The 19,152-nt window shown below is 51.0% G+C and overlaps 8 protein-coding genes across 8 annotated transcripts; 6 read left to right on the forward strand and 2 right to left on the reverse strand.

Moving 5' to 3' along the window:
• Positions 1-535: 535 nt before the first annotated feature.
• CCOS01_14830 (endo-beta-1,6-glucanase) lies at positions 536-2,130 on the forward strand (the record flags this gene model as incomplete). The annotated part of the gene is made up of 6 exons (XM_060462972.1): positions 536-991; positions 1,056-1,123; positions 1,184-1,235; positions 1,307-1,501; positions 1,567-1,996; positions 2,063-2,130. 6 exons carry the CDS (start codon positions 536-538, stop codon positions 2,128-2,130), a joined length of 1,269 nt encoding a protein of 422 aa, XP_060306157.1.
• Positions 2,131-3,071: 941 nt separating this feature from the next.
• On the reverse strand, positions 3,072-3,996 carry CCOS01_14831 (fungal chitosanase; the record flags this gene model as incomplete). The annotated part of the gene is made up of 3 exons (XM_060462973.1): positions 3,072-3,341; positions 3,417-3,748; positions 3,825-3,996. The coding sequence occupies 3 exons, from the start codon at positions 3,994-3,996 to the stop codon at positions 3,072-3,074; spliced, it is 774 nt and encodes a 257-aa protein (XP_060306158.1).
• Positions 3,997-5,520: 1,524 nt separating this feature from the next.
• CCOS01_14832 (uncharacterized protein) lies at positions 5,521-5,955 on the forward strand (the record flags this gene model as incomplete). The annotated part of the gene is made up of 1 exon (XM_060462974.1): positions 5,521-5,955. One exon carries the CDS (start codon positions 5,521-5,523, stop codon positions 5,953-5,955), a length of 435 nt encoding a protein of 144 aa, XP_060306159.1.
• A 564-nt stretch (positions 5,956-6,519) lies between these two features.
• On the reverse strand, positions 6,520-9,539 carry CCOS01_14833 (uncharacterized protein; the record flags this gene model as incomplete). The annotated part of the gene is made up of 2 exons (XM_060462975.1): positions 6,520-9,193; positions 9,262-9,539. 2 exons carry the CDS (start codon positions 9,537-9,539, stop codon positions 6,520-6,522), a joined length of 2,952 nt encoding a protein of 983 aa, XP_060306160.1.
• A 1,274-nt stretch (positions 9,540-10,813) lies between these two features.
• Positions 10,814-11,611, forward strand: CCOS01_14834 (uncharacterized protein; the record flags this gene model as incomplete). The annotated part of the gene is made up of 1 exon (XM_060462976.1): positions 10,814-11,611. The coding sequence occupies one exon, from the start codon at positions 10,814-10,816 to the stop codon at positions 11,609-11,611; it is 798 nt and encodes a 265-aa protein (XP_060306161.1).
• A 2,247-nt stretch (positions 11,612-13,858) lies between these two features.
• On the forward strand, positions 13,859-14,395 carry CCOS01_14835 (uncharacterized protein; the record flags this gene model as incomplete). Its single annotated transcript, XM_060462977.1, has 2 exons — positions 13,859-14,182; positions 14,249-14,395. The coding sequence occupies 2 exons, from the start codon at positions 13,859-13,861 to the stop codon at positions 14,393-14,395; spliced, it is 471 nt and encodes a 156-aa protein (XP_060306162.1).
• A 254-nt stretch (positions 14,396-14,649) lies between these two features.
• On the forward strand, positions 14,650-15,456 carry CCOS01_14836 (uncharacterized protein; the record flags this gene model as incomplete). Its single annotated transcript, XM_060462978.1, has 2 exons — positions 14,650-15,180; positions 15,244-15,456. 2 exons carry the CDS (start codon positions 14,650-14,652, stop codon positions 15,454-15,456), a joined length of 744 nt encoding a protein of 247 aa, XP_060306163.1.
• A 1,084-nt stretch (positions 15,457-16,540) lies between these two features.
• Positions 16,541-18,312, forward strand: CCOS01_14837 (esterase; the record flags this gene model as incomplete). The annotated part of the gene is made up of 3 exons (XM_060462979.1): positions 16,541-17,200; positions 17,254-17,860; positions 17,918-18,312. 3 exons carry the CDS (start codon positions 16,541-16,543, stop codon positions 18,310-18,312), a joined length of 1,662 nt encoding a protein of 553 aa, XP_060306164.1.
• Positions 18,313-19,152: the final 840 nt, after the last annotated feature.

Consider the following 19,152-nt stretch of genomic DNA (forward strand, 5'->3'; position numbering starts at 1 on the left):
CCGCGACAGTGAACCAGAAGCATATGAAAGACATCTATGAGAGGAGACAGTTATCCATCAATGCACATTAGGATTCAGACGGCATTGAAGGGGCATGGCGGCCTCGGATGATTGTGTTCGGTTGCCGTTCATTCAGGGGTATAGTCAAGATGTCCAGAGCCGCTCTGAGAGTTTCCATCAAGGTGGAGAGAATGTGCATCTTACTTTAGTTGTATTGTTACAACTAAAGTTGCAACACGATCGACGAGGAGTTCCGGAAAAGAAATTTGAAAGGGGCGTTGATTATGATGCCTTTTCAGACCATGACGCCCGATGCTGGGATTCAATCCTGCGTTGGAAGAGCGCAGTTCTTCATTCCTGTGTACGAGTCAAGGTTACCCTGCTGCCCCTCGCGAAAGTTTCTAAGTATCTTGGGATGTTAGCTTAAAACATCGCATCCGCCACCCGCTCTTCTTTGTGAACCGCACCACCTTGCTCTACTGTCCTTCATCTCCAACCACATTCTACCCTCACTTGGCATTCAAACTATCCCATCATGGTCTGTTTTTCTCTTCTGGTGCTTGCATGCGCACTGCCGGCTACCTATGCGTGGTTGCCAAATGATGGCTCCACCAAGCTCGTCGACACCGATGGGCACAGTCTGTTTGAAGGAAATGGGACATCCTCCAATAAGAGTGGTATCACTCCACGCTGGTGGAACAGTTCTGGGAAGATTAGAGGAGTCAACTTAGGCTCAGTCTTCGTCTATGAGCCGTGGATTGACTCAGGCGAATGGAACAAGATGGGCTGTGGTTCTTACAAGTCCGAATTCGACTGCGTTTCGAAGCTTGGTCAGGCGAAATCTGACGCTGCCTTCCAGAAACATTGGGACACCTGGCTCACCGCGGCCGATCTGGACGAGATGTTGAGTTACGGTATCAACACTATTCGCATCCCACTAGGGTATTGGCTTGACGAGTCTCTCGTCGATAAGTCGGAGCATTTCCCGAAGGTAAGGTCCCCTTCGCCATCCTTATCAGAGCGGGATCAGAGGAAGCAATGTCTGACTTGCACAGGGTGCTGTGACTTACTTGATCCGGCTCTGCGGCTGGGCTAGTGACCGTGGTTTCTATATCATCTTGGGGTACGTCCAACCATTATGTTATCTTTAGGTATCGCTGTTCTTAAGCTGACAGTCATCCAGCCACCACGGCGCCCCAGGTGCACAAGAGCGGCAAAATCCGTTCACCGGCCAGGTAGGATATTACAATTACTGATTTGCTAGCGTCGAGGAAGAGATTCGTTCTAATTCGGAATATGACAATAGTACGCTACTACCCCGGGCTTCTACAACGACTACCAATATGATCGCGGTGTCAAATTCCTGAAGTTCCTCAGAAAGCTTGTCCACGATCACAACGAGTTCCGCAACGTCGGTATGATTGAGGTTCTAAATGAGCCCGTCGCCTGGGATCGCAAGGTGCAATCGATGCGGTCCGTCTTCTACAAGGACGCTTACACGGTACATCATGCTACGCTTCGCCTACAGTGGTGTTAATGTTGCAGGGGCTGATAATAATGGGACAGGGAATTCGCCAGGTCGAGAAAGACCTCAATGTGGCTCGCAACAATTACGTCCACATACAGATGATGAACACAAACTGGGGCTCCGGAGATCCGGTGGAGTTCTTGAGCGACACCTATTTCACCGCATTCGATGATCACCGTTATTTAAAGTGGTCGACGAGCGTTTCTGTCTCGCATCAGAGCTATATCTCAACTTCTTGCAAAGATAACCGCAACTCAGATGCCGCTGGGCCTACCATCGTTGGCGAGTGGAGTATCGCAGTGCCAGACAACGTTGAATCGACGGATGGGTGGAGCCCAAGCAAGCAGAAAGCCTTCTACAAGAAGTGGTTTGCTGCTCAGGTTTACTCTTACGAGAAATCGACTGCAGGCTGGGTTTTCTGGACGTGGAAGACCGCGCTTGGCGATGACTACCGGTGGTCCTACAAAGGTAAGTCACATATGTCTCAAAATGTTCTCGAGCTTTATGATTCCCACATTTGACTAACTCTCTTAGCCGCCGTTGCTGCCGGTGTCATTCCGAAGGACTTGAACACTATTGCCACTTCTGGTGTTTGTGGATAGAAGACGGTTCCGTATGAGAGATTGCTTGGAAACTCGAGCAGCGCATGAGCGTTTTGCCACATGCAGGATTCTACATCATCTAACATTCGCTTCGCTTTGGATTGCATTGGGAAACTCTTCCCGTTATTCTTCAATTCTTTATATTTCGAAAACGGCTTTTGACACTTTGGGAGGTGGATGCACTGGTGCTTTTTCTTGGAGACTGCCTCTTAATAACATTACTTTGAAACTGTGCACCAATCCTTCATCATCACATGTATGCCTGCTGTCCAGAGCTGCAATTAATTGTTGGAGCAAGCTATTATACTTATGTTTCACTGAGAAGCAATCGTGATTTCCATGCACAACAGATGAGTACTTTAGGAAAGGCACACAACCGCCTGTCTATCGTCCATCCCTTCTTATGCCCCGATTGGTGCTGCTGCAAGATTCGACCTAACAAGGTTCTTTCGAGGGGACATATGCCAAAATAGCAGCATCATGTCGTTCAGTAACGTTGGCTAAGGAATCACAGATGCTCAAGTGAAGGCTGTAAATATCACTTCTTTTGGCGGCCAAGACTGACTGGAGAATATTTGCGGGAGAACGTTCTCCGCAATTGAGCACGACTGGGATTCATAAAGTACTAATATAAATCATGTCCTTGAAGCGGATCATGGCAAAAGCACTCAAGTGATTGCAGTCAGACAAATTCCAGTAGTGAGTAAATACTTATGTTTACGTGCTGCTACCCGAACAAAAAATGTGAGATAAATCAATTCTTTTGAGATAGTGGGATGCTAAGGAGGCCGCAAAGACCATTCAATAATGCTAATGTACACGAAAAATAACCCCTTTCCATCACCTTATACGGAGTCTCCTCTGCGTCTTGTAGTGATGCATTTACATGCAGCACATCTCTATGGCTATCTGGAGGATTGCATCAGCGTTCAACTCGAGGCTCAAGCTCGGATTCTTTTGAGGAGGCGATTGCCGAGTGCCGAGATGCTGTCTTCAAATTCATCGTAAGTGTTGGCGGCCCAGGTAGCACCATGAGCGCCAGGAACGGCGTCCTTGCCCGGGAACGCAATGTAGAGTACATCAGACTGGTCATGTCCAGCATTGCCATTCATACCAGTTCCAAAACAAGCCGTAGCAAGAGAAAGCGAGGCTTCACCGACCATGGCTTGGCTGCCATCATCACCGTTGGTGTCGGCCCAGATACCATAGATCTACAGGTTTCGAGGTTTAGAAGTTGCGCCAATGAAAGATAAATCAACAACGAAAGGTACAGAGGATGGACTCACAACTTTGTTGTTGCAAACAACTGCCATGACGCTGAGGGGCTCAATGCCATGCTTCTTTGGGTCGAAGGTAGGCCATCCGGGCTTAGATCCGTCGTTGCCGAAAACAACGTAAGGGTGAACATACGCGTTCAGATCATTGATTCCGGCCTTGTAACCTTGGATTTCGGACTTGAAAGACGTCTGCGGCTGCGTGTCGGTGGAGGAACCGCATCGGCCGTCTCCATGAGTCTCCGCACCATCGCAATCAATGTCCATGTTCGCGAGGCGACCTCCCGAACCCTGGATGTAGATGACATTGTAATTGCTCAAGTAGTCGCCACAATAGCCATAATCTGTGATGCGGATAATTTGTCCGTGTTAGGGTCACTGGGCAATCTATTCTCTTGGGACATTTCTCGGTCGGCTCACCTCCTTTGCCGCCCTCCTTGCTATGGAAGCCGGTCTTGAGGACGTTGGAGCATTGCTGCCGGCCACGAACTTGGTCGTAAAAGGCCTTAACGTTAGCTGGAACGTCTCTTGCCGTCGCAGGTACAGCTAGCAGCGTGGCAAAGGCACACGCGTAGGCGAAATTGTGGAACATGATGGTAATAGAAGGTTGGCGAGACTTTAGCGAATAGAAAGCTTTGAAGCTGGTGAACAGATCGTTTGATCGAACAGCGATCATTTTTCGTTTCTTATAAGAATGTTTCCTGCAATGGGCTTCGGCCGAGAAACACTCTGATCCAAGTCTCCGAGCCCCTGAGTCGTGTAAACCACGCCATGGTGAGCCTAGCTTGGAATATGTTTTATTAAAAGACCTCGTGTTTGTAGTTAACCCAGGGTAAATTTGACTTGGAACAACAGGCTGCAGATCGCAATCCTTCACGTTGATAGAATGATGAGAACAGAAGACCTCCGGCATTCCCAAACGCCATTGTCTATTCCCACGCTGAATTAGTTGACCATTGATCAAAGCTATGCGCCGTCTAAGGCTTGGATCAATATTTTGACAATGAAATCGACGAGACGAAGAGCGCCCAAGTCTTACATTGAAACGTGTGATCTCAAATAATTATGTGGGAACCAAGTGATGCAGGAAACATTTCTTGTTCGTTGTAACCAGTCCTTTGCAAAGGACCCACTGACTCCTCTTTCGATCCGGAATGATGAATTTTCAAGTGGTTGAGTGTTAAACGTTCAATTTGGACGGAAGAGGAAATCTTGTTCATATTCCCGGCCGGGATGTCTAGGCAGCCAGATTGAGACTTGCTCGAGCTTTGTTCGACAACCAAGGATCGCTCTTGGGCGGGCCGATTGTGCTTGCTTAGTCTGTTTCACTAGCCTGAAAAGGCAGGTTGAAAACGATTGAACGGATGTAAGACAGCCAGGACTGCATCAATTGTCAACTATCCCACACAGTTTGAAAGACCTCAATTTCCGTAGTAGCGGAAGTGGTAGCTTCGGGAAGTTTGACATCCGATCTTTCTATGCATTCGACAGTTTTCATTTCACGAATCGCAACAAACGCGTATCAACTAGCTGATGCATGCAGGCACAATGGCGTAGCTAACAATTACTATAGTCGTTGTAGGAGTGGGTACTATCAAAAGATTTGATGGCTTGAGATGGCAGTTGAGCTGCTGACTAGCAAAGACTTGGAGCCAACCTTGAATGACAGAGTCAGTAACCGCAGCCTCATGGACAAAAGCGGAAAGTACATGTGGGATACCGAATGGCTAGCAAGCGGTCTTACGGGCATTTGATCCTATGGATTGCGACGCAAAGTGGTTGTGGGACACGAGAAGTAGGCCACGCCGAAATTAAGCCTTGGTTCATCGAGAGTTAGTGGACGATCACCAGTTCTCTATCAACAGTGGCCGAACGTGCAAGAGAGTATCACTCATCGCTCTGGAATCGAAGAGCAGAAGTGAAAGCTTGGCATGTTTTCAGCCGAGTATCACGGACAGATTACTTATTATCAAGCCTTACGCCCAGTTTACATGATTCTTTCCCATCAGGCTTTTCCCAAATCAGTCCTTTCAGCCACACCAATAGCACCTTTGACTTCGCCATACATATTGAATTCAAAAGTCACGGTCGACTGCCTATATAAAATTCTTGCAAGATGCTCTCTTCGTTACTACCGAGTCTTCTTGTCCTGGGTGTGTCTCAGGCCGTCGCCGGCGAGGCAGTCTCAGGCTCTCACACGAAAGGCTCTATCTTCATGTTCGGGGACGCAACTGCCTGCCGCAACATTTTCTGGAGAAACGGCGCCTGTGGTCTCAGTACCTACTTTGCCAACTCGGTCGACCGCAGCCTCCCACTAGTCGCGATGCCGTCCGGCATTTTCGAGCCGTACGGTCAAGCGCAGAACAACAGGCTCTGCGGCAAAGTAATCACGATGACGCACAAAGGTGTCACTCGAAAGGCTGTTGTAGCCGACCAAAACACCAGCAGCGAGCAGTCTATCGATATGTGCTTGGACACGTGGCAAGCATTTGGAGGACATGACAATGATGGAACTCTTCGCAAGGGCATTCAGTGGAGCATCGCTATTTGATGAGAACATCTTCAACATTGTCAGTTTGGCGGAAGGAATTGGCACCTCGGGTCTGTCGCGAGACGAATAGTCTATCGTCATGATAAGAGACTAGATTACTGCGATTGTATCCAAGATATCCAACTCCGGAATGAAGAGCCTTGATAACGACAGATTCCATCTAAGTTCATCCTCAAATGAATCTAGAGGCAAGCTCCCAGCTCCGATGGAATTTTTCGTGGCACCCAGGCTGCCGGGGAAGCACTTTTTCTGATTCAGACCGAGTGATAACTATATGTATCTTTCCCGTACTTCGTAGACCATGGAAAATTGTAAGAGAATATCATTAGAATAAAGTAGTCAAGTACAACAAACAACTGTGCTAAGAAGTAAAAGCGGCTACAACATAATCGCCTGACATCCATTCGTTTCGTAACCCTTTTCACTATGAGATACACGCTTGATGAAGAAGTCTCAGTCTCTTTGCAAGCCTGACTCCAAGCACCTAGCCTGATACTACACCGCATGTAGTCTTGGGAACCCCATACTCAATCCTTCATCATTCGAATTACCACAGATTCAAACTTACGTCTGGAACAAAGCGGTATTGAGGCAGGCGACAACCGAGTCTCCGTTGGTAGCGGTCGAGGACAAGCAAGTAAGGGCAGCTCCAACAGCGAATGGACCAAGGGCAGCTGTGCACAACGGCAGGTCGACGACCAGCTCCGCTGCAGTATCACCTGCCAGGGCGAGACAAGGCTCTGGCAAAGTCGAGATGCACTGCGTACTGAGAGCAGTCGTCAGGCAGGTCACGATATCCTGTCCAACACTCAGAGGGCCAATGACATCAGTAGCAAGACAGGTTGCCGCATTTCCAACACCGTAAGCGCCAAGGGCTGCCGTACAAACCGGAATTGCCGCAATAAGGGCAATGCCGTTGACAGAGGCGAGACTCTGGCAAGGCTCAGGGACCGTGGCGCAAACCGAAGGCGTAGGGGTTGCAGTGGCAGTCGGACAGTAGGCGGAGTTGGTGATTGTGACCACGCCAGATTGGAGGCCAAAGGCAATTTCGAGACACTGAATGATGCTCGTGCCCGTAGTAGATGCTGTGATGGTTCCCGTTGCAAGACAGGTCGCAGCACTACCAGCGGCGAAGGGACCAAGGGCAATAGTGCACTGGGCCACATCTGCGACAAGAGCCAGACCGTTGGACGACGCTAGATCAGTACACGCTGTCGGCAGGGTTGAAATACAACGCCCCTCGAGAGCGGTGAGAATGCAGCTTGCGATGTCCGAGCCGGCAGTAGTGAGGCCCACGTTGGTTGCAAGACATGTTGCAACGTTGCCTGCTGCGTATGGACCAAGAGCCACAGTGCAAGATGCCACAACCGGCACGAGAGCGAGACCGCTGGTGGTGGAGAGTGAGGCACAGGCTCCGGGCAGGGCGACGTTGCAGTATTCTGAGGTGCTCGTTGCGGTCACGACGCATGCGGAAACTGTGGAGCTCTGCGAGGTTGTGGTTGTTGGAGTCCCTGTCAGCGTGCTAGATGAAGACTCAGAGGACGAGCTAGATGACGACGAGGAGGATGAGCTTGAAGAAGACTCGGTCGATGAGCTTGACGAGCTAGATGAGGACGAAGTCACGCTCGAGGACGACTCGGTTGAAGAGCTAGATGAAGAAGGAGTTGCGCTTAAAGACTCAGAACTTGTGCTTGAGGAAGATGAAGATGTAGCAGGCTCAGTCGATGTGGTAGTTGAAGACGAGGCGGAACTGCTAGGGTCGGTAGAGGTTGAGCTTGACGATTCAGAAGGCGAAGAGGAGGCGGTAGATGACTCTTGGGAGCTAGAAGCAGCGCTTGAAGAAGTTTGCGAGGAACTGCTTGTGTCCGTAGAGGTAGTGGTTTCTATCACAGCGGTCGAGCTCGCAGAAGTGGACGTCTCACTGGAGCTCGTGGCTGGATCTGATGAGGTAGCCGACGATGGAGACGGAGTTGTGCTTGAAGCCCCGGAACTGACACTTGCAGAAGTCGTAGGGTCAGCCGGAGTGAAGATGATGACGGTGCCAACAGTAGCGGTGCCAGTAGGAGCGATGGACAGGGTGGAGGCGACAGTGCCAGTCCAAGGACCGCTGATAGTGGTGTAAGGGCCCGTGAAGGTAGTCTCAGCGGCGGTAGGCAGAAGCACGAGCTGGGTTCCAGTGGTATCGGTTCCAGACGGAGCAAGCGTAACTGTAGTTGGAATAGTACCAGTCCATGGTCCGGTCAGAGTTGTGTAAGGGCCAGTGAAGGATGTAGCGGCGGTTGTGGGAACGAGAACGATTTGAGTTCCGGTGGCGTCTGTTCCAGCCGGAGCTAGGGTCACCGTGGTAGGAATAGTCCCGGTCCAGGGGCCAGTCAGAGTCGTGTATGGCCCAGTGAATGAGCCAGCCACAGAAGTGGGTGTCAAGACGATTTGAGTTCCGACCTGGTCAGTTCCTTGAGGCGCGAGGATGGCAGTGGTCGGAACTGTTCCGGTCCAGGGCCCAAAGATGGTTGTGTATGGTCCAGTGAATGGGGTGACGATTGGGGAGGAGGTAGGCGTCAACACAATTTCAGTTCCGACTTGATCGGTTCCCTGAGGTGGGAGGTAGGCGGTTGTAGGAATTGCGCCAGTCCAGGCTCCGGTGACTGTGGTGTAAGGACCAGTGAAGGAGCTCAAGCCGGCGGATGTCGGCAGGAAGACAATGGCAGTTCCAGTTGGGTCACTTCCCTCAGGCGCTAAAGACAGGGTTGTTGGCTGGAGTCCCGTCCAAGTGCCAGTGATCGTCGTGTAAGGCCCGGTGAAGAGAGCTGGTGCCGCAGTAGGGCTTAGAACAATTTGGGTGCCTGTCTTATCGGTACCTCGGGGCGGGAGAGTGACAGTCGTCGCGGTGCTTCCCGCCCAGGCCTCGGTGAGTGTGGTATAGGGCCCCGTGAAGACACCCTGGGCTCCGACCTGCCCAGATGCTTCGGGAGCGAAGACAATGACGGTGCCTGTTGGATCACCCCCAGCCGGCGCCAAAGTCAGAGTCTTCGTGCCCTGGCCAGACCACTGACCTGCAGTAAGAGTCGTGTAGGGGCCGGAGAAGGCAGCATTGTCCGTGGCCACGGGAGTACAGATAATCTTGGTTCCGACCTCATCGCCGGCCTTAGGGGGGATGACAATGGTGGTAGGCTCAGAATCAGGGCCACCATGAGCAGTAAGTGTAGCGCAGGGACCATCGAATATAGAGAAAGAGTTTCTGAGACAAAGCGGGCGTCAGTATGGTCCGAGGAAGTAGCCATAGGGGAAGGTCAGAAACGGGCTTACATAGTAGAGGTGTGAGTGATGGTACTGGTGACCACAAAGTCCGACACAAGGAAAGTCGGGGCGTTGGTGATGGACAAGACAGTGCCGGCAACACTCAACGTTGTGTTGGAACAGATATCGGCGCTGAGATGAACAGGGATCTGCTCGACCATTACGTAGGCCTGAACAGTCACAGGGTCTCCAGTGGGAGCAAGGCAGCTAGACGTAGCCGACACAGGCTCCAGGGCCAGAGCCGAAGCCAGGGCGGCGGCAAGCGCTCCTTTCCTTGAGGCGCGCATTTTAAAAAGAGAAGTGAAGAAGGCGTTTGCTGAAGTTGCAGGGATTCAAGTGAATGGCAAGATACAAATGAGGAGAAGATAGTGATGATATTATTCTCAATCTTCTCGAGACTTCATGTAGTTTATATGTGAATATCAAGAAAGCGATCATGCACTCGCGCAGCTGATACAAAACGGAACTTACTCAGTATGTCTTATCTATTGCATTCCGTCTTGTGAAGCCGTAGAGTCGAACATGATTGAACTGGAACGCATGCGGAGAACGACACTCAGCTGCCACCGTAGCCAAGTAACCTATTCACAGCATCTCGGCTAGAGCATAGGAATTTACAGATATCTACACATCATACGAGCGCTACGGAAGCCCCGCTCTCGTATACAAGGGACCAAGAACGTGCATGCTCTGAGTCTAGACGCGCTTTTGGTGATGAAAACAGCATGATCTTGACTACTACAGCTTGACGTCTTATTCTCAGCCCTTGGTGTCATATCCTACACTTTCCCTCTTGGGAAGATGTTTTCCCAATGTCTAATAACAACGCGGTGCGTTGTCCAGTACCGGCCGTCGTTGCCGAGGGTCGAGTATGTTGTGGGCCAAGATCGAAGCTGAAATTGAGAGACACAAGGATTGCTCTGCCCTCCCTGGCATCATCCCGGCTGAACATCACTCCACCACCCAAAACACCAATCATTCGACATCCAGCTACCAAGAGAAGGGTCCAAGACGAAGATCCTCATTTCTGTTTGAAAACGGTCTAGAACACCCCATGCGGCGCTTGAGCTCCAGAATAATACCTCACATCTGGCGCGATGTCACAACATTCACTTCATCCCATCCGCATCGAGTTCTATGTATGGACATGAGAATTTCGAGTCGAATCTCTCAGGCCATCCCCCGCTCCAAAAGTCCAGGATTGCTGTCAATTGCAAATGTTGACCTTTCCCAGTCCGTCAAATCTTACGCAGTCGGAATGGAGTGAAAGTGCAAAGAAACATCACAAGATATCGTCGGCTGGGCCTCGTTGGCTGCAGAACCATCGAGAGCCGGATACAGACAATTTCTGATTGCTAAGGAAGTTGTCCGCGTTGGGCTGTTGATAAGGGAAAACAAAAATGATCATGTACGGCAACCTATATAGACTGTCGTATCCAAACACATTTTGAGGCCAGTCAGATTCATCAGTCCCCAAGTCTCAACAATCTACCTTATATCGGCTCTTCATTCCTTTGCCCAAACTCCATCTCTTTGATTGCTCTCCTTGCTTCACATCACAATGCAGCCGCAACTCTTGTCCCTTTTCATCGGGCTTGCCCTTGCGGCCCCTCATCTTGGCCCTAGAGACGATGGCTGTGGCGCGATCGTCAGCTCTGCTGTGCCTATTACCGTCACTGTTGTCTCTCCAGTGCAAACAGTTACCTTCAGCACCTACACCGAGACTCCAAGCTCAGATGCCCCTCATACAGCAATCCCTGCCGGCTCTCCCGGCTCTCCCCCGGCGTCTGCCCCTGGAATTTCCGAGATGCCTCATGAAGCCTCCCCGTGGAGCAATAAGACCGCCTTGCCCAAAGAAACCTTCACCGTTACTCTCGGGCTTTCTACCCCGAGCGCGGTCCTCCCCACCGCCTCCGCTACGCCTGGAGTCGCACAGTCAAGGATGGGAGAGCAACCTGCACCTTCGTCGCCGTCGGCATCAACCAACTCTGGAAGCTTCACTGCCAATGCTGCCAGCTCTGCCTCTCAGGACTCCGAAACTCACGGCCATAGTTCATCGCCTCTGGAGACAGCATCCACTGAAGTCGGCGGTGTAGCGCCAACCACCATCACAACCGTGATTCCAATCACGCTGACTTCTCAGAGTGGAAGTGCCCCACAGGAGACAGCTAGTCCTTTGTCGACAATCACTGGAAACGCCTCAGTAAACGCCCCTTCGCAGACGAGTCAGAGTGTGCAATCCCAGACGCCTGTTCAGGTCTCAGCTTCGACTGGATCTCAAGCAGCTTCGTCTCTCTCAGTTACCAAGATATTCCTGGTCTTCATTCTCTTGGCAATAGAAGGATTCTTCATCTGCTAGTCGAGATGAATGTCACTCAAGAGATGTAGATAACATCGAAGGAAGTAGAAGAGAAGAGACAGTTTCGCTGTGAGGGAGTTGTAGGGTTGTAGTAATGGGTAATGGGGGCTAAATATTGCGTGGATGCGTCAGTTTGCTGGTCAGTGGCATGTCGTTGGCCCGAGTCAGAAAGCCGTTGAAGCTTGGGTGAGACATCGGTCTCATTTTGTGGCAGTTTTTCTTCTTTTTGTGGGGTAATTAGCCTGGAATCGTAATCATTAGCACTACCATTCTTAATCTATCTGGCCAGATATTTCCGGTATTCCGACATCCTGACCCTTGTCGAGCTGACTTTGCCATTTTGATACTAAGACATGGAAGCTAGACTAGCCCTTTTGAGCCAAGGGAGTTGCCAATCCCCACGCTGACTCTTGGTATTCTGCTTGCGACAAAAGGATTGGGCAGAACTCGAGATATGAAAAACTTTTTTTCAAGACGAGGGGGTCTGCCAACTGCTTCGCGTGAAGTGCATGAGTCTGTGGTTTGTCGTTGGAGGGTTCATACAAGGCAATTCCAGGAAGGATGGTTCGGGCACTACTTGGATGGCTCTACCACGGTTAAGGAAGACGCTTCGTGTGGTCCCAAAGTTAGCGTCCCGCGGGCTAGAACGCACTGAAGGGCGATGAGCGGATCCCGAAAATAAGGTACGCTAGCAACGAACTACTTTTGTCTAAGTTCTGATCGTCAACATCGCATGAACATGATGTGAACTTCAAAGACTTAAGTGCCTGAGACTGAGGTCAAATAGCTTTGGGTTTCAATCGCGTATTGCGAATATTTGGAACACGGCATCCCTCAATGATTTGATGCACGCAGACGATGGCAACTGCAATGCAACACTTGGTAACCTCTTTGCATCTCAGGCAGACCAATACAAGACGACTTGTGTCCACAATCGCTGTTGGAATATCGACAGAAAAGGGTTCACATGGAAGATGGCCTGGGCTGTTGCAAGCAGCTTCTCTGACACCTATTTCCATCTTCAAGGCAATCATGGACTCCGCCCATTCATTGTTTCTCTCCCATACAAAAGTAAGCAGTTTAGTACCGGATCGTTGAGCTGTGTGCCAGCTGAAAGGCGTTGCCCTGCTGACATGTGTCTCAACAGTCGTCAACCCAGCAACAGTCAAGAGATGATTACATCCAAACATCCCCGACAGCAGCGATAGATTAGTGATGATGGTGATTGCTCGTGTCTGGATTGATTCTCGTGAAGGGCTTCTTTAAGATTTTTGGAGCGATGTGTAAGTGTCTAGGAAATGTTCTGTTATGGATCGTTCGCTACACATGTCTTCTAGTATTTTAGACGTGAGGATGTATTTGCGAGCTATAGCACTCAGCAATAAAAATCACTAGGACTGAGATTGACTCAACGGTCAAGAAGTTCTTTTGACTTGTTTCTCACCTTTTCTATCAATGCGAGACTTGACTCTTCGGTCGCAGATAAGCCTCGGAGTCGAACTTCAGTAAGTGAAAGTGCTGCATGTCATTAGCCATGATTCAGATTGAAGGAGGCTCGCAGGAAACGACGTTTAGGACCAGTGATAGGGATAGTCACTTGTCACCTCAATTCTCAATTGTCTCTCTGCTTCATAGAGACCCTAGAGTTTCCATTCAATATATGCTTCAGGCTTTATGGAGACTTCGCAACTTCTCCAGTATAACGCCATAGCATTAGGCCCTGATTTTAGAATTTCCGATGATACTAGTGTGTAGACTCATGATAATGATAACGTAATGAGATCATGTTGAGTGGTCACATTATATCATAGCAATAGCCATGTCCTGGATGCTCGTGTTCGGTATGACGAATACCTAACCCGAATCACTGCCCAAGGTCAGCAGAGTCATCAATTACAAATGTCCCATTTCATCGCTGATAAGCACTTGGCATAGGTCTCAGAAACTCAAAATCTATTACGGGAGTACGAGGGAAGACCATGATGAGAAGTAAGCTCGCCGTAATAATGCGAGGTCAACCACCATATTTGATTGGTCCTCATATCGGATTAATCCGTTACTAAGCTTCAATATTTGACCTAGGCCAAAACCGTTATTCGAACATTGAAACAAGTCATCGAGATCGAAACAGGTGTGAGAATTGAGATTCCTGATTCCCAGTCTTTCACTCTCTCTTCCCCGAGTTCTCGTGGCGCATGTCATTATTCAGCCCTCAGCCCGCACGAACGCAAACCATCACGACTTGAAATGGCCTCGACTACACAAAAGTCGGCGATTCCATCATCATCGTTAGCTTCCAAGTTCCAGCGATTAAACGGCTCTCGAGCGATTGCGAGAGTCTTGCGATGGAACACGACATGGGCGCTCGCCGAATGCCCTTTCTGCGAGCAACCTCATGAGCATTCAATCAGCTTCTTCCCGAGCGCCGATGAGAGTCTACGCCAGCCTATGTCAAACAGCCCTGACACCTTTCGAGGATTAGAGCCTGCGACCATGTGGTTCTTTGTCGCACCATGCCATACCGCTGGCTACGCATACAGGCTCGTCTTCCCTTTTGAAAAGCACGATGCTGTGAGTTGACTTTCCTGGGAGATCAAGACATCTACTTCCAAAAAGAACGAAGTATCACACTTTCAGTGTTTTGAAACCGTTGTTTTCAGGAAATATGGACTGAACGCTCTGCCTGAGTCCAGCCGTTTGGATCATCGTATCAGCGTGACGGACCGGTCTGAGACCATCGGTGTCAAAGACCACGCTATTCCTTCTGGAAACGAGAGACAATAGAATGGCATTGGGCCAGCCCGGACAAGAGGATCTCTGAAGCTTGATACAAAAGCAAGTGAAAAAGAGGATCGTCGGGGTTGCGTCCACGACTACGCGACTTACCCTCACTTCAACCACGACCTACGCACTGAAGGAACTCTAGGATCTCGAGGCTATCTATAGAAGTAGCTCATGACAGTCGCACAAACGTTCAGGAACTCTTACGATTAGGCGCAGACGTCAATGCAGGTGACAACCGAGGCCGTACACCCCTAATGGAGGCAGCTCTCTGGATCCGCGTCGAATTAGTCGGGATAGTCCTCGCCGCCGGGGCAAATGCGCGACAGAAAGATCGAGACGGGCGTGTCGCTGCAGGCTTTGCCGAGGAGAATGAGAGAAACGACGAAGAGACGGAGTATCGACATGTCGACTACGCGGAGAAACCATTCAAGTCAAAGAGTCGTCGAGGACATATCAGGGCACTTCTAGGAGTTGCGCCTCTTTTACAAGCCCAAGTTGCCAAGTCCGAACTCGCCAATTTGTTCCAACCCCGTTTTGTCAAATCGCCAGTCGCGAAGACTGCTCTTTTGATAAATCCGAGACGAGGCATCCCAATCGCGCAACGGGATCAGACAATAAGGGTTTTCCTCCGAGGCAGACTATTTGAGCCAGTTGTTGCCGTTGGTGGTTGGACTGGTGGCAACGATCACAGCAGGCTGGACTCCAACTACTGGGCTCACAAGACGCTGAGCTTTGCGAAGAGAATTGGGTTAATCTTTGACGAACACGAGTTAGATACTGATTCTGTGAGGGGTTTGTAACACGCCAGTCACGTTGTAGCTCTGTTGCTTTGCTTCGTCGCGCATAAGCATCAGCGGTTTATTGAGAACGAGGATGATCGCGACAGACAGATCAGGCTTGAGATCTTATTCCACTACCAGCACATGGAGACGCTCACTAAAGCGGAGATTGTGACCAGTCAGAAGCCATGTCCCAGTTGCCTGATGTTTATGGAATATCTGGCGAAACGGATGTGGCTAGATTTCGTGGTTGTGGTCGCTGAAGAGATTGTCTTCACATGAGTTGATCAGAATTGGTAATGGTTGAGAAGGAGTATGGTGTAATGGGCCAGTAATTCAGATGCTACCGAGCAGGAATGATAATTTGAGCGGGATGGTGTATCGACTTCGAGTATCCTGGAAGCATCTCAGTTTCGGTTTCGCGGTTGGTCCTTGACAGCAATCATTCATCTTAACGGTCGGCTCTATCGGTTGAGGGGTAGGAAAAGAGCGAAGCGTGACTGACGTGGGTAAAGACCTCCCTAAACCATCAAGATATGAGCACTTTTGTCGGGAGATCCGAAGATTGAATTGATACCCATTTATCAGATCCACGTTTTTCATCGTACCAACTCGGGAAGTGGGTAGAGTGTGATCACTGATGTGATCAGAGATGTTCTCGATATTAGTTCCGGCCCGTCTCTCGCTTCAACCCCACCTCCCACACTCCGCCGGGCTTGGCTGGGCTGAAGATCGGCGCGTCAAGCTTCAACCTTTGCCGCCCCCAAGGACCAACGACTCTTCTCGAATCCTGAACCTGGGGAAAGCAAAGGTCGCCGAGGACGTGTTTAGACATGTGGACTCAGAAAAGTCAAAATCGAGTTAAAGGGGACGGTAAGTTCCTTGCGCTAGAGCCCAGGGATGGCGAAGCCGCGCAGGCGATTCATGAACATGAGCCACACTAAGAGTTCATCCCACTAATAAGGCCCTCTCGGTGGGGCTATTGCGAGCCAAATCGGCCAATTGTGCATTTGTTTAACCTTCTAAAAACAAACCTCGCAGACCCAAAGATTTTCCCCACGACGCTTGTTTGTCGAAATGACCCTTAATGTTGGGTTTCCCGAGGGGCTGGCATGACGATTTGCAAATGAGGCTCAGATGTGGACAACGTCACCCGGCTCGGAGGACGCGTCCTTCTTACCGGTTAGCACGGCGATCACCGTCTTGGTGAAAAGTCCGATCGAAAAAGGGAGTTGAAGTTGGAGGCTTTCTGTTATATAAACAGCCCGCAATGTCAGCCCTGAAATGTAGAGATTCTTGAGGAGCATCGCAAACCAACAACACATCCCGATCGCTGCTCACCTTCGCTTCAAAGCTTGAAACCAAGATGAAGTTCACAAACTCCTGCCTGCTGATGGCAGCTTCGGCCGCGGCCCAGACTACCGCCCCAGCCCCGACAGCAACCTCCGGCTCCGGATCCCTCCCGTCCGTGACCCTCGACTACTGTACCGTCGTCGCCACCGCCGGCAACGAGTCCGTCGGCTACTACAAGTACCAAAACATCCGCTACGCCGCCGTTCCCACCGGCGACCTTCGATGGGCCAAGCCCCAAGCGCCTCCCGTCGAGACGGAAGTCAACACTGGTGACCTGGCCTCGGCCGATGTCGCCTGCAGCTCCGCCGAGGACTGCCTTTACGTCGATGTCTGGGCTCCCGCCGATGCTGCGGGCAAGAACCTCCCCGTGATGGTGTGGACCTACGGTGGTGGCTTCACTGGCGGAAGCAAGTCTGAGAACACTCCGGAGGGTCTCTTTGACCTTTCCACCGACTTCGTCTACGTCGCGTACAACTATCGCCTCGGTATGACTGGCCTTGCCAATGGCCCTACCTTCTTGCACGAGGGTGGTACCTCCAACACCGCCATCTGGGACGTCACTGCCGCTTTCGAGTGGACCAAGAAGTACATTAGCAACTTTGGCGGTAACCCCGACGATGTCACCGCCGTGGGCTTCTCTGCCGGTGGCTCCCAGACTCTCTTCCAGATGACTGTAAGTACTCGTCTTCAACTAACCTTTAGGCATCTAAGCTGACCCCCTTGAAGCGCTTCGCTGGCCACGCCGAACAGCTCTACAATCGCGCCTACGTCATGTCCCCCGGCTTCGTCCCCGGCGCCGGCCACCAGCACGCCGAAGCCTTCTGGCAAAACGTCTCCACCGAGGCCGGCTGCTCCGGCGGCAGCCTCGAGTGCATGCGCTCCATCGACTTTGATACCCTCAACACGGCCGCCACCACGGTCCAGGACGCCTACGACTACCAGTTCCAGCCCCGTGTCGACGGCGACATCATCGCCGACACCTATGAGGCCCAGTTCTACCAGCGCCGCTTCAACTTCTCCGGCCCCGTCGTCATCACCCACGAGCAGCACGAGGCCAACGGCCAGGCCTACGACGGCGTGAACACCACAGAGGATGTCGCTGCTTATCTCCGCATCTTCTTCCCCGCCATCAACGATGCCGTTGTCGACGAGATCCTGTCGCTTTACCCCGAAGATGACTACACCTCCCCTGGTCTGCGCTTCTCCGACATGAAGCAGCACTTTGATCTGACTGCCCATAACCTGGCTCTGACCCACGCCATGAACAACCAGACCTGGAACGCAATGGTTGCGCTTGACCAGGCCACTCACGGCACTGACCAGAGCTACTACTGTAAGCTTATTTCTCCTCTTATTCTACGTGTCACATATCATCTAACACATAAAACAGGGTACAGCACCTACTCCCTCTCCGACTCCACCTCCAGCACCGGCACCACCACGTCCAACTCCACCACCTCTAACTCAACCGCTACCTCCGCCGCCGCTTCGGCAACCGCTTCCTCTAGCGCAGGTGGCCCTCCCTCCGGTGGTGCCGGCGGACCTGGCGGTGGCTCCAGCTCCGTCAATGCCACTGTCGCCGTCATGATGCAGAAGTACCTCATGTCTTTCGTCCTGACCGGCAACCCCAACACCATGTGGCCCGAGGACAAGATTGAGTGGCCCCAGTACGGCAACAGCTCTGCTGCCGGCACCCAGCTCGTCTTCAACACCACCTTTTACCTTGAGGAGGATGACCTGGCGAATGCCCAGGCCAAGTTCTGGAATAAGGCTCTGTGGTACTAAGTGCGATGATGTTATTGATACCCCCTAGTCATAGGACCTTCCGTTGTATGTATTCTTAAACAAGTAAATAAGCAAAGTAACAGAGGGATACTCTCCTTTTAAGGCCATACGTGAGAATGAACATCGCATTGGGTGATTTGGATTTATTGGCGGAACTCATATCAAAAGCCTTGTATGACCGAGGTAGTCTCCGGGATTGAAGAAACTTGTCCTTCCAACGTACAGATACCAGCTTAACAGCCAAGTGGTGGGATGACGCACTGGATAGGAGTCTTCGCGGCGCATTAATACCACCAAGTGAGGTCACTATTTGGCTACCTCGTGAGGATTGTGAGGGGTCTGATCTCCCATCAAATAAGCAAAGCAAACAACAATTTGAACTCGTGAAACCGCCCCTCATTGACTTGGTAAATTCCTTGTTGCTACGCCGCTCGCCTAAACTGTGCCTCAATCTTTATGAGGCCACGGCTCATGCGGCCTCAAACAGGCGCAGCTCTCAAATCTCAACCGCCGCTTTCCCAGCCGAGAAGCGCTGCGCAAACAACCCAGCCCGTTTGACATAAAGGAGGTAAATAGAACAACCTGCAGCACCAAGACGGCGTGGCGCATCGCGCTATGCATGAACAGTGGGGGCAACGACCACTCCGCGTTTCTCTGTTGGTTCTCGTCGTTGTTGGTGACGGAAACGCAGAGCTGCACTCAGCCCCCCTTGCATTTTCGCATGGGTTTCCTTCACGATGTAACCCTGCTAACCACCATCAAGAAGATGGGCGAGCATAAATCTAGGCTAATAGACGCCGTCCGCAACCTTACCCGTGGAAGATGGCCTCTTCCCGTGCC

The sequence above is a fragment of the Colletotrichum costaricense genome (assembly GCF_030867565.1).
Source record: "Colletotrichum costaricense strain IMI 309622 chromosome Unknown Scaffold_22.1, whole genome shotgun sequence".
Classification (NCBI taxonomy): domain Eukaryota; kingdom Fungi; phylum Ascomycota; class Sordariomycetes; order Glomerellales; family Glomerellaceae; genus Colletotrichum; species Colletotrichum costaricense.